The 12,946-nt window shown below is 49.2% G+C and overlaps 1 protein-coding gene across 1 annotated transcript; it reads left to right on the forward strand.

Moving 5' to 3' along the window:
• Positions 1-1,033: 1,033 nt before the first annotated feature.
• TNNC1 (troponin C1, slow skeletal and cardiac type) lies at positions 1,034-7,329 on the forward strand. The gene is made up of 6 exons (XM_063164577.1): positions 1,034-1,151; positions 4,606-4,636; positions 4,935-5,081; positions 6,253-6,367; positions 6,473-6,609; positions 7,153-7,329. The coding sequence occupies exons 1-6, from the start codon at positions 1,128-1,130 to the stop codon at positions 7,182-7,184; spliced, it is 486 nt and encodes a 161-aa protein (XP_063020647.1). The 5' UTR covers positions 1,034-1,127; the 3' UTR covers positions 7,185-7,329.
• The last annotated feature ends 5,617 nt before the right edge of the window (positions 7,330-12,946 follow it).

Consider the following 12,946-nt stretch of genomic DNA (forward strand, 5'->3'; position numbering starts at 1 on the left):
CACGATTCCTCTTAAAGGTGGATTTGTAGAAAAGATGAAAAATAACAGTTGTATTAATTGCATTTTTAGTTTTGCAAACTAACTCTGACATGAGCCAGCTGGAGGTGAGACTTTGCCACCCTGTGGTGCCAGAGCCATCTGTAGCCCCTCTGGACACAAGAGGGAGTCCTGAATCGTTAAAAACAGAGGTTTGTCTTTGGTTCCTGTGGATTAAACCACTTCTCACTGCACTGAGAAAACTGCTCATCCCTCGGAGGCCTTTGGTGTGTTTTGCTCTCCACCGTGGCAGGGTAAATCTGTGGTAAATCTGCAGCCAGTCCAGGAGTGTGGATTTGAGCTATTCGCAGTGGGTACAGGTCAGCGAGCTGGCTGGGTGAAGTGAGTCATGATTTCCCAAACTGCCTGATTCCATTATCCCTCGAATCAAACAGAGCTGATACCCCCATTCTGATAGCTGGTCCCCACATTTTGCAGCCCTAGCTGAAAACAGAAGACTGGGGCAGAGCTCCTTGTGTGTCTCCATGGCAATGGGGCTGCACATTCCCCCCATGCTCCCGATCTGCCCACACTCATGCACCCCCTGCTCCCCCAGAGCCCCAGCTGCAGGTCCCCATGGGTTTGGGGACACACAGAGGGGACGAGGGGCCTGACACCCCCTGTTCCCACTGCCCCGGGGGACATTTGCTACTGGACCGGGATATTTTGGGACACGTACCTTTCCTGCAATACCCAATCCTATTTGGCACGGTATAATCTTTCTAAGGCAGCCCCCAGGGGGAACACTCTGGAGGTGGAGGTGACACCATGGCACGGCTCCAGCCAAGACAGCCAAGAGCCTCAATTTATCAGCAATTTCGGTGGGTCTTGCTGAAAAGTGGTGCCTTGATCCCACAAGAAAGTCACGAGGAGAGCTCCAGCTGCCGCCGAGGGGGCCGGGGCTGGGGCCGGGGCTGTCCCCGGACGTGCCAACGCCGGGCTGGCCGTGTCCCCGTCCCCAGGCACGCGGGCCGGGCATTCCTGGGGGGCCGGGCGTGCGGGGCTGCCGGGGCCGGCCCCGGCCCCTATATCAGCCCTGCCCCCGGCAGCGCCGGCACAGTGACAGCGACAGCCCCTGCCCCTGCCCAGCCATGGATGACATCTACAAGGCAGCGGTGAGTGCTCCCCCTGGGGCGCTGGGCTGGGGAGGGGGTCTGAAATGGATCTAAGGATTTTTGTTGGGTCTGAAATGCATCTAAGGAGTTTCATTATAGGTTCCCCAAAGCTGCGATGGCAATAATTCAGTGGAGAAATGGAAATGAGAAATAATTATAGGGCAGCAACTTTTGGTCATCTTCATCCAGGACACTGACCTTCCCTCTCACGGCTCTGGAAGTTTCACACTCCTCTTACAAGCGTGAAACTGTCAACCTGCTGTTAAATTACTTACAATGACCCCCTGGTTCCCCGCTGTAAAGCAGGGAGATGGCTCCTAGGTGAAACTATAAATCTCAACAAAACCTGCATGGCATAAGAGATGACTCTTGGTTTTAGCCCAGACAAAGCGGAGGAGGATTTCCCAGGAAAGAAACATTATTTGTATGGGTGCAAACTCACCCTTTTCTTTCTGGTGCTTTACAACTCTGCCATTGCTATGTTCCCCCACTCCTTAGCTGAGTATTTTTCAGGGTGATTTTAAAAAACCCTTGTTTTTTTTCTCAGTTCTTTCCAAACCTCCTGCTCTCCTTTGCTGCTCCCGCTCTGTGCAGAATCCAGAATGTGAGCTATGCCCCGGGGAACGTGGAGCATCCTTTGGCTATTTTAACTTCCACAGCTGCAGGCTGTGCTCACTGTGTAAACCCAAACTATTTGGTCTGTAATAAGAACTCTGCATTGTTCTGTAATGCAGACAGACACACAGAGATATGCAAGTGGAATAAGGATGAAAATAGATTCTGGATTGTGTGGATTGCTATTGCATCCATAACTGGATTTACAGTAAGAGGTTTTTGGTGCTTTTCCCCCTTTAAATATACAGCTGATCAAGTTTGATTTTAAGCAAGAGCACAAAAAAATGCATCATACCAGTCTTATTGTTATGCCAAGGTTTTTAGAGGGAAGAAATATAGTCCTTGGTAGGTAGCTGAAGAAAAAAACCTCAATGCTCACACATCTCCTGTCCTTTGGTCAGCCTTGAACCTCGGAAATGGAACCCCTGTAGTGATCCTGATAGTGTGAAAAGGTTCAGGAAAGGCTGAGTCCCCCAACCAAGACCTTCAAAACGGAGAAAAATGGAACCTGTGAAATCAAAGGAAATCCAGGCCTTTCTAATTAAAGATTTTAATTAAATAAGCTCTCTGTGACTCAAGGCACAGGCTCTTTCCTCATTGTATAGGGACCACATGGCCATTAATTAGGTAAATGTAGGGTTTGAGTCCTACATTTATGTTGGGCATTAATTCCCAACACCTTTACAGAGGCAAAACAAGTCCAAGACAGGCACAGCTGAGACAGACAGATAGTTTGTGTATCTAATTCCCAAAATTTAGACTGAAAAGAAAACATTTACTTGTGGAAAAAAATTAAGAACTTCAGTTTCCTTTGTCTGACTTCAAACGGAACCATGGGATGGAGAGAGGAGCTGATAAAAGCAAAATACAGCAGATCTGGCATTATCACAGCTGCTGCAGTGCTGTGAGCTTAGAGCTTGCCTTCCCACACTGCAGGCAGAAAAACCTGTTCCTGCAATGATGTGGAGAGAAAAGATGAATAAGACAGCAACAGCACCCATGTCCAGAGCAAGCTATGAACAGCTAAAGAGACATTGTGACAAAAATGTCACTCTATAGCAACAATGCATTTAATTTATATACACCACATCTATCACTTCAGTACTCAAGGAGGCTTCAAAACAGAATAGTTGTATATTTTCTGCATGTTGATAGCATCTATTAATATTACATTTATGCCAAATCCTCTACATACAGCCAGAGAACCCAGTGGATTTTCATCTTACCCACTCATGCCTAGATAAGGGTGTGCAAACACAAAACTATTTTGGGAATATTTTTAGGCTCTGTTAAGCGGTGCCTAGAACAGTGCCAGGAACAAGTGTCCAGATAAAGGGCTGCAAGGATAAATACCAGAGCCTGGGAACAATCAGGGAGCTCATCTTTATCTCCAGCACCTCTCTCCCCCAGGCTTATAAATAGCGACAGCACCAGGGGTGTCGTGTTACAGAGCAGGACTGGCTGTGGCCATCCTGGTGGTGGCTGCCCTTGCTCTGCTCAAAAACTGTCGACAGAGGGCCAGCAGCTGCCTGCCTGCCTTCAGCAGCACCAGGAACACACTGGGTTTGGCTTTCCTCCAGCAGAGGAGAAAAATCCTGCCACCATCCTTAGTGCTTTCTGCCAAGTCCTCACCTCCTGGAGCATGGGGAGTGGGATAAAATGCTCTGCCTGCCCCCACAAGCTCTGTCCTGCTAAGGAAAAGTGCCTTCTCTGCCTCTTGCTGCAAGCAGGAAGAACCAGCAGCTGGCTCTTGCAAAACCATTGCCCTTTGGAGCAAAAGAATCACTCAAAGACACAACCTGGGTTGTGGGGTCCTGCCCCAAACAAAACCTGGCAGGGATGGGTGTTGGGGGTCACTTGCATGGGGGTGGCAGCAAGGACACTTTAGTGGGGTCAGACAGGGCAGCCATGGGGTCCTACCTGGCTGGATATAGAGAGGCTGTTGACCAGCATAGGAAGGAAAAGTTCCTGTTCTCATGGATGCTTCCAAAGAGGCAGTTGGACATGGTGGTGAGGGCAGCAAGTTCAGCTAGGCAGTACCTGGAATGAAGCCAAAGAGAGAAAGGCACAGAGCTGATTGATTCCCCTTTGCTCTCCTCATTGATTATTTTCATTAATTCTTGCTATCTAATAAGCTCCCACTGATGGTCTGTGGGGATTGAATTAGGGCAGAGTTTGGGAACAGTCTGCCAGCCCACGTCAGCTAATGCCTGTTGGCTCCACAGGCCATTCCTCAGAGATTCCCAAAACAGAATAAAGGGAATAGCAGCTCCCTTCAGAGCCAGACACCTTTGTAAGAACCCTGGCTGAGATGGAAGCAGAGCAGTTAAGCTCTGGATAGGGCAGCAGTTCCCTGAATCTAGGCCTGAAAAACAACTGCCAGGGATAGTCTTGTGTACCTCTCCCTCCCCAGGGAACTCCCCAGAGCACATCTCAGCTCTGATGTGGTGTTGGCCCACATGTGAGCAGCCCTCAGCGGTGCAGCCATCCTGCAGTGAAATAAGAAATTATCCCCAAATGGTTGGCAGAGGCATATTCTTTTCCCAGTGGGCTTTCCCTGCTTGCACAAAGGCTATTTCTGCCATGTATTAGCATCTATTACTCTAGAGAAGTTATGTTTACTTCAAAGGAGATGGGAATTTTTTTTAAAGGGAAGAACCTCTTAGACTACAAAATCTTGCTGTGTCAAACACCTCTGGCTGTACATACCCTGATCCATGAGGTTGCCTCTTCTGAGGTTTGGTTGACCCTGGCAAAGGCTGTTGAACAAACATGTCCTTTTAGCAATTAGTGATGCTGACAAAATTAAATTGACTTGGTGTCTATGTTTTCCTTACAGGTTGAGCAGCTGACAGAAGAGCAAAAAAATGGTAGGTGCACCTTCAACCTGACACCACAGCCTGAAGTGGAGCTCCCAGGCATCAACCCTGCCTGCCTCCTACGAACACTCTGGAAAATGCTTTGGCCAGACTGGCCAAGGCAGGGCATGGCCCAGGGATTTTGATCCACCAGCATTGCTGGCAAGGCATGTTCTGGTGTCCCACAAGGCCATGGCTGGGCAGTGCTGGGTGCACAGTCAGGGGAGGCTGTGCCTGGGATGAGCCCCTGCCTGCAGGCTCCAGCTGCAGGGCAGGACCCCCTCACTTCTCCTGTCTCCTCTCTCTCCAGAGTTCAAGGCTGCCTTTGACATCTTCGTGCTGGGGGCAGAGGATGGCTGCATCAGCACCAAGGAGCTGGGGAAGGTGATGAGGATGCTGGGGCAGAACCCCACTCCTGAGGAGCTGCAGGAGATGATAGATGAGGTGGATGAAGATGGTGAGAAGTTTGGGTTTCTTCCACTCTCCCAGGAACCATCCCCACATCTGGGGGTGTGGGGCCATCTGTGCAGTGCTGGCAGGATCTGTGCTGGGGACAGTCACAGCTGTGGGGTGCAGCCTGCTGTGAATTCAAAGGACACTAAACACCCACCAGACCTCAGCGTGGCTCCTTTATGGAATTTCCAGGCAAAGAGGAACTATAGATATTTTTATTCCTACAGCAATCAAGACTGCTTGAACTGATTTTGGGGGGCACTGTGAAATTGTACAGATCCTTTTAAAAAACCAAATATAGGCTGAATGTAGGAACTGCCATTTCAGAAATGCCACTTAGAGGATTTGATCAGGAAAGTCTCTCACTGCTCAAGTGTACACACCCCCACATAACTAACTGTCAATACTGATTCAATCAGTGTACTGATGATCACATATAAAACCCACTGTGGGTATTTGGGCAGAAATACCACACTAAGCAACTGGAAAATAAAAAAGCAGTTAAAAGTCAAACAAAAAAGGAAAGCATCTGAGTAATTGAAAACAACACTACTGTAGTGCAAGTGCAAAAGCACACTGCATGAATACCTTCTGGAGCTTTCAATATTAATACCTAAAAGAGATGGACAGGTATCTCCATAGCAGGAACTTCCATCCTTTGGTGCTGCCAGAAGGACTTTTGCCAAGGCAAAATGACTGTGAAAGGTAAAAATTCACTTACAAGGCCAGAGAAAGGCCTAAATCACTTTTTCCAGCATCCTGAGAACTAACTCTTGCTGCAGGGCTGCTCTCCTGAGTTTTGGCCCTTGGTTGCTGAAGGGAAAGGTGATCCCTCATTGGCATTGCCCATCCACCCCCTGTAGCTCCAGCTGATGGCTCCAGCTGGGCTCCCCTTTCCTGCATTTCTCAAGCCCAGTATGAGAAGAGACTGAGGCATGAGACCTTGTATATTCTTCCAGTTTGACTTGTAGAGACACTGCCTGATGGCAGTCTTGATTTTTAACTTAAACAATAACAGGTTTAACACCACAACTTAAGGTTTTGGGGTTCTGAATTCATGTGGCTGTGCAGGGAAGCTGGGTGGGTCAGTCTGGTGGAGCTGCTCATGAAGTGTGGGGCTCAGTGAGGGTCCCAGTGCTGGCCAGCTGGCCCCAGACAGTCCATTCTCCCCTCAGGCAGCGGCACCGTGGACTTCGATGAGTTCCTGGTGATGATGGTGCGGTGTATGAAAGATGACAGCAAAGGCAAAACCGAGGAGGAGCTCTCAGACCTCTTCAGGATGTTTGATAAGTGAGACCCATGAGCACAGCGAAGTGGGGTGGTGGGAGGGTGCAGCCAGCCTGGGCCCCTCCCCAGCAGCTCTCTCTGGTCCTGAGCTCTTCTGTCCTGGCACAGAAACGCTGATGGCTACATCGACCTCGAGGAGCTGAAGATCATGCTGCAGGCAACAGGAGAGACCATCACCGAGGATGACATAGAGGAACTGATGAAAGATGGGGATAAAAACAACGATGGCAGGATTGACTATGATGGTAGGACTCTCTTGCATGTGGTTTGGTCACAAGCCCTTGGTCATGGCCCTGGGCAGCTCCCTTGGTCTTGGATGAGCACAAGCTCATGCAGGCAGTGCTGGGCAATACCTCTGACAGGAGCATGGGCACAGGGATGGGGGGGTTCTTACACTTGTGAAATGGGAGCAAGGACCTGGGGCAGCCTTACCTGCGCCCTTGCTGCACTGAAGCACTGCCACTTTTCACCAGTCCCCTCCTGGCCCCATTAACACCAGCACCATTTCTGAAGGGCTGTATCTTTGAATGTGGTGCTGACAAAATGATGCCCAGGCCATGTGGCAGCTGAGGGGGATGCTGGGCTCCAGTGACATTTCCAGCAGGAGTCACAAGGAGTCCTTGCCACAGTCAGAGGAGCAGTAGCCATCCCCCCCTTGGCCTCTCACATATCATGAGGGTGGAACAGGAGACAGGGCTGGGAAAAGCTGCCAAGACCACACTTGACAACTGGGAGGGCACTTCAGTCTCACCTCACACCTCTTGTCTCCGATGTCTTCCCCTTGGCAGAGTTCCTGGAGTTTATGAAGGGGGTTGAATAAATCTGAGGCCAGATGGACAGCTTGAATCTCCTAAACCCTCCAGCTCTGCATCTCATCTCCTTGACTCAGTCCCCTGGCTACCAGCATGAAGACTGAGTGCTGAGAAGGGTGGCCAGGGGGAAATAAAACCTGTTAATACCCAGTGCCTCAGCTGCTCATTCCTTGGAGGTTCAGTGACAGCTTCACCCCTGTTGTGTGCTCATGATTAATGAAACCACTGCTGGGGACTACTTCTGGCAAGGTGACATCACAGATGGAGCTTCAAGCCTCCAAGGAGGTATTGTGCTGCCAGCCCAACAGCAAAGTCCATCCAACAGAGCCATGGGTGCTTGTGGGGAGCTGCGATATTCCATCTCCTAACCTTCCCATGGTGAGCAGGCTTGGGAGCTGGCACTGGTGCCTGCTGGTTTAACTGCAGCATTGGCAGTATTTTAGCAATGAAATATGAATTAAAACCCCCTTCAGCCATCACTGAGCTCCATGTGCCAGGGACAGTCCCTCTCCTCCCTACTCTCACCCCGGCTATGCCAAGGGTACACACCCTCCTTCTCCCTGCCAGCCTGATTGGTACACTGTAATGTCCAAAGAAGACCTCAGTTTGCTTTGGAAACACAAAAGCCATTACTGAGCTGGACTGGATGCTCCTTCCTGTCTCTCCCAGCCTGGTGGGAGGCAGGTACTGGCCCCTTATAGTCCTCCTGCAGCCCTGGGTGGGAGCCTCACTACAAAAAATTGAGACCCCCAATTTTCCTGTCAAATCACATCGATCTGGGCCACTGAGAAATGCACAAGCCCACTCTGGGTCTCAGCTCCCAGGCACAGGGTGACAGCAGGGCCAAGGAGCCACAGCAGCGTCTCCTCTCACCCCAAGGAAGTGCAGCATTCCTGTGGCATTAGCAGCTCTCCCTGCACATAGCTGCCTCCTCCCATCGAATTACAGCCCCAGCACAACTCCCACATTGCAGTCGTGTTGCTAAAGTCAATCGTTTACCCAAGCAAAACAAACATTGGCAGGGCAGGCACGGGACAGTGCAGGTGCAAGCCCAGGCAGTGCTGTCCTCAGCCCTGGGCTGGGCCAGTGCTCCAGCTCTGCTCCTTTCCTTCTGCCTTTCCTCCCCAAACCAGATTTATTTTTTCCCCACTCCTGTGGAAATAACACCCTAAAGCAGCTGTGACACAATCTCATTTATAGCAATGGTGAAATATTGCAGTTCAGGGAAAACAGGGATGAGAGAGGTGGTTGATTGCTTGCAAGGACATGGCTGTGTCTTTCCTCTGGACAAGCAGCACTAAATATTTTGCTAAACCAAGGCTTATAACAACAGAAAAACTAAGAATATGAACCTGTCAGCTAGAAACCTAGGGTATTTTGGAAACAGCTCTAATGCAAACATCTCTTTGACCCTCTCAAAGGGGTCTCCCCAAGGGATCCAAGACCTTGATGCCATAGATACTGCAGGTTCAGCAGGACTACAGGTGCACCAGAAGGCAATGGAAATTGGGTCTGAGAACCCTGTGACAGGAAATGCTCCCAGGTGTTAACAGATTCTGTTTCCAACTAATCTGTAGCCTAGAGATGAAAAAGAAACATTTTCCACCTCTGCAGTGCAGCAGCAGCAGTTGTTTCCCACCTGTGAGGACACAGCATGTCCTCATGTTTTACCTCAGGCCTGGGAACCTCCAGAGTTGCCAAGAGCTGGGGTTCAGCCAGGAGCTGAGGTGATGCCAGCTGTCCCCACACCTATGGCCACCCAGCCCATGGGCAACCCACATCTGCACTCACATCACATCAGGCACCACTGACAGCCCCTTTATCTTCCTCTGTCCTGGCCAAATCCCAGCATCCAAAAACGACTTCTTCAAAATATTCCTCACTGCTTACTGATAGGCTTTGGCTCCCTGGAGGGTGAACAAGAGAGAAAATAAGGTTAACCCCTTTCCTTCAGTCAGCTTGGTGGCTTGGACTGTGCTGTGACCCAGGGAAAAGGATGGCTGGGAAGAGCCACCTGGCCCTGTGTCTGGGCTCTTCCCCCTTGCCTCAATGGCACTGGCAGCAGAAAGCCACAGCCTCACCTGCTGCCCACCCTTTTCCAAGAGTAAAGCAGGGAAAGCGGTGACTGGAGAGAGAAGACAAAGGTTTTGTAGCAGCCAAAATTTGTCACTAGAAAAGCAGATATACTGAGACTATTTAGGCTTTTCCCATCCTTAGTACAGGAGGTTGGGAAGCCAGGAAAACTGCTGCCAGGCTGGCCTGCCTTAACACACTGCCTGTCCTCCCAGTCAGACAGCAAATGCTGCAGGGTGAGGAGCTGTGGGTGGATTCACTGCTGGCTAAAACACGGGAACAACTGCACAAGGAATGTAACACGACATGGCAGGCCAGAGAGTGGGTGAGCAGGATGAAAAAACAGTGCCCCTGGAGGATCAGCCTGGCTGAGCCCCCACACAGGGATGTGCTAACAGTGAATGAAAACCACCCTGAGGAATCCATGGATCTGTGCAACTCCAAACCAGTTCACAGTTTTCAGTCCACATGTAGTGAACCTCTGGTGCACAAAAACATTTGAGAAATGTGACACAAGTCCACATTGTCTGGGGAAGAAAAAGCAATTAACTTTTTTTTTTTTTTTTTTTTTTTTTTTTTTTAAATCAGGCAAAAAGTAATTTATGAGTGTCTAAAATAGTCCCTAGATCTGTGTGCTCTTACCTCCCCAGCAGAGATGGGAGCTGTGCAGGCAGGTGACAGCAGCCCATGCCACTGGACACTGCCACAGCTCTCAGGCCATTTCTCTGCTTGCCTTTGCTGTAGATTTAAACTCCTGCCCTCATTTGCAGCTTTATCAGCATATTTGGGGCCCCTCCTCAGCCCTCAATAAAACTTTGCCGTGTGAACCAAATGACTGCAGGAAGCTCAGATGAAATTTTGTACTCACTGCCCTAATAAAACCTCTGCCTAAATCTGCCAGCAGGGCAGTGGCAATGTAACATGAGCTAAGGTATGTCAGATAAACACTTCACCAAGCCAAAGCCCCTGTGGTGTAGAAACACCTGCAACAGCCTTGAAACCTGGGCAAAGCTGAACTCATGTTCTGTTGCTGCTTCTTTTTGACCACATTATTCAAAGGCAGTAAAGGGAGACACAGCAACACGTGTCCAGCCCTACTTTTTATCATCACTGTGAACATCAATGTCCCCAGTGAACACCTTGCTCCATCAGAGCATTTTGCAGGGCTTTGATTCCCCCCCATCCCAGTTCCGTGCTCTTGGCTTTCACAGCAATGGCTCACCTTTGCCAAACAAGATGATTTGGGATTTGGTTACACGCCCTTTGCCTTTTTTCTTTTTTAAGTCAAAGCAGAGAAAGGAGCCAAATTGGAACTTGATACTGAGTCCTCTTAATTGCAAAAGGGAGAAATAACCTGCAGCAAGTATGACATACAGCAGCAGCAAGCATGAGATGTATAAGCTGATGTACAGCAGTTGTTAAGCATTGAGATGGTTTTGAGTTCTTTGCAGGATACCAAACACTTCATCACGAGAGTTTTGCAGTTTTCAAATGTCAAAGATGAGAGAGCTCTGTGTAATAGGAATAGTTTCAAGTGGGCCACAGCTGCTGGTCCCCCCTTCTGGGCTCTGTATACGTAATGCCCCCAAAAAGGATCTCCAACCCCACTTCACCAACAGAACTCCCACGATTTCACAAGGCCAGAGAAAGAGGATGGAGACCCACCCAGAGGCAGAGTCAGCACAAACTCCCCTCCAGCACAAACACAGCCAGCTTCCCCTTCGGGGCTGGGGCGAGTGTACAAAGAGGAGCTGTGAACACAGGTGTCACAGGGTTAGCACATGCAGCAGGTGGTCACTGATGTTCAGGCAGCGTCCTGCACAGCCACCACATGAGCAGGGAGCACACAACAACAAACCTGACACCTGTGGAAGCTCACAGAATTCCTGTCTCTTGCTACACAATGATGCCTGGATTAAGGTTACGTTCCTCTGGGCTGCATTTTGTCACGCAGCCGCTATTTTGGTCAGAAAGTCAGCAAGGCCTTATTTGGGAAGCTGTCCCACTGAAGGGCAGCATGAAGGGCAGTGAGATGAAAAGGCTCCTTCTGAAGGCAGGCCTGGGGGAGCTGCCTGGAGCCACAGGAAATCCAAATCTTGCCCTCTGCTTCTTAGCATTCCAACATCCTCTTCTCAGCCTGACCCTTGCCTCTGTCTTCCCTCAGACTGCATCTTGTGGGTGAGCTACTCACAACACAAGCACTCCGGGGAAGACATCATGGGGGTTGAGATGAAATCTCCCTTCTTTCCTTTTTCTTACAGAAAAGTTTTAGTGCTAGAGATTTAAAATGCACAACTTACACTGGGTAGAAGATCTGCAGACACACAGGTAAAGCTGTAGAATGACAAACACCAAGTGCTCTGTTCAGAGGTTTTTTCCTTTCACTCTTTTAACACACATCTACACCAGACTGACCACACTGACCCTTGCTGGACCAGCCACTCCCATCTCCTTCAGTACCAGCAACAACTCCACTCTGTGTGCCCTAATCATCTAGCAAGCAGTGGAGTGAACCTTGCAATGAACTCTATCATGCTGTTGCTCAATATTAAATCTGTTTTTTACTGATACCTTTGCTGGTGATCCTTTAAGCTCCTCAAACACTTGTTTGTAACAGGCTGACAAACACCAATCTCCACAAAAGCCCAAGAGATGCACAGAGCAGGAATCAGATAACTAAGGGCTAGACATCCCTGACTTTACAACCCTCTTGTTTCAAATTAGTAAATCTCTTTATATTGCTTTGTTTAGGGGTGGGTGGGTTTTCCGTATCAGTCAAAAACAATTAAAAAGTGGGAACTGGGAGAAAATTTTTAAATTAAAGCCAGAAAGAATTCAAATTAACACACATAATTTTGGTAACTGGCTAAACTATTAAAAAATAAATTACATGGATTGGATGTTCTAGTTAAAATTGTTTTTTATCCTGCAAGTGTTTAGCTGCTCTACTGCAGTCAGGTCTGTGTGAACATCCAGCCCCGGTGTGCTCTGCTGATTTACCCCACCGGGTGGACACGCACAGGAACTGCAATCTCAGAGCAGCCGGCTGCATTCCAACACTCGCCTCATGCCAGAAGTGCAAAGCACGGCCTGAGCCAGCTTTGGGGGAGCCCTGGAGAGTGAAGTCCTTTCCCGATGGACAAAACAGCAGGACCAAAACCCGGGCTCAGCTCCTCCCGGGATTTCGCACGTTATCCCCCTCATGTCCCCAAGCCAGCACATTTCATCACAGTACTTTTGTTACTGGAGTGATTCCCTAAAATCAGACACTATTAAAAAATGTGCATTTTGTATATTCCCAAACCCTTACACGTTCCCATGGGTAGCTCTATTAATGCTTCAATATCTACAAATATTTCAGGATACAACACACACCAACTCCAGCACAAACTCCTGTGGTCTCCAGCACCACAGCCAGCACTCCCCCTCCTATTTCCCTGGATTCCCACAGCTGCAGGGAACCACACACCAAAGCAGCAGACATGTAACAGCCCTTGGAAATTTCACCTTGCTGTAACAGCAAGAGGAATTATCACTGAACTCATGGCACCTGAGAAAGAAAATGTCAGCCCAGTTTTCAAAAGCACAAGGAGGATCCAGGGACCTGCAAGCCAGTCAGGCTGCCCTGGATCACTACTCACAGGCTTGATGCACAGCTGGCAGCTAACATACAACTCAAACAAGGCCTCTCCTCAAA

This window comes from Melospiza melodia, chromosome 10 (genome assembly GCF_035770615.1).
Source record: "Melospiza melodia melodia isolate bMelMel2 chromosome 10, bMelMel2.pri, whole genome shotgun sequence".
Classification (NCBI taxonomy): domain Eukaryota; kingdom Metazoa; phylum Chordata; class Aves; order Passeriformes; family Passerellidae; genus Melospiza; species Melospiza melodia.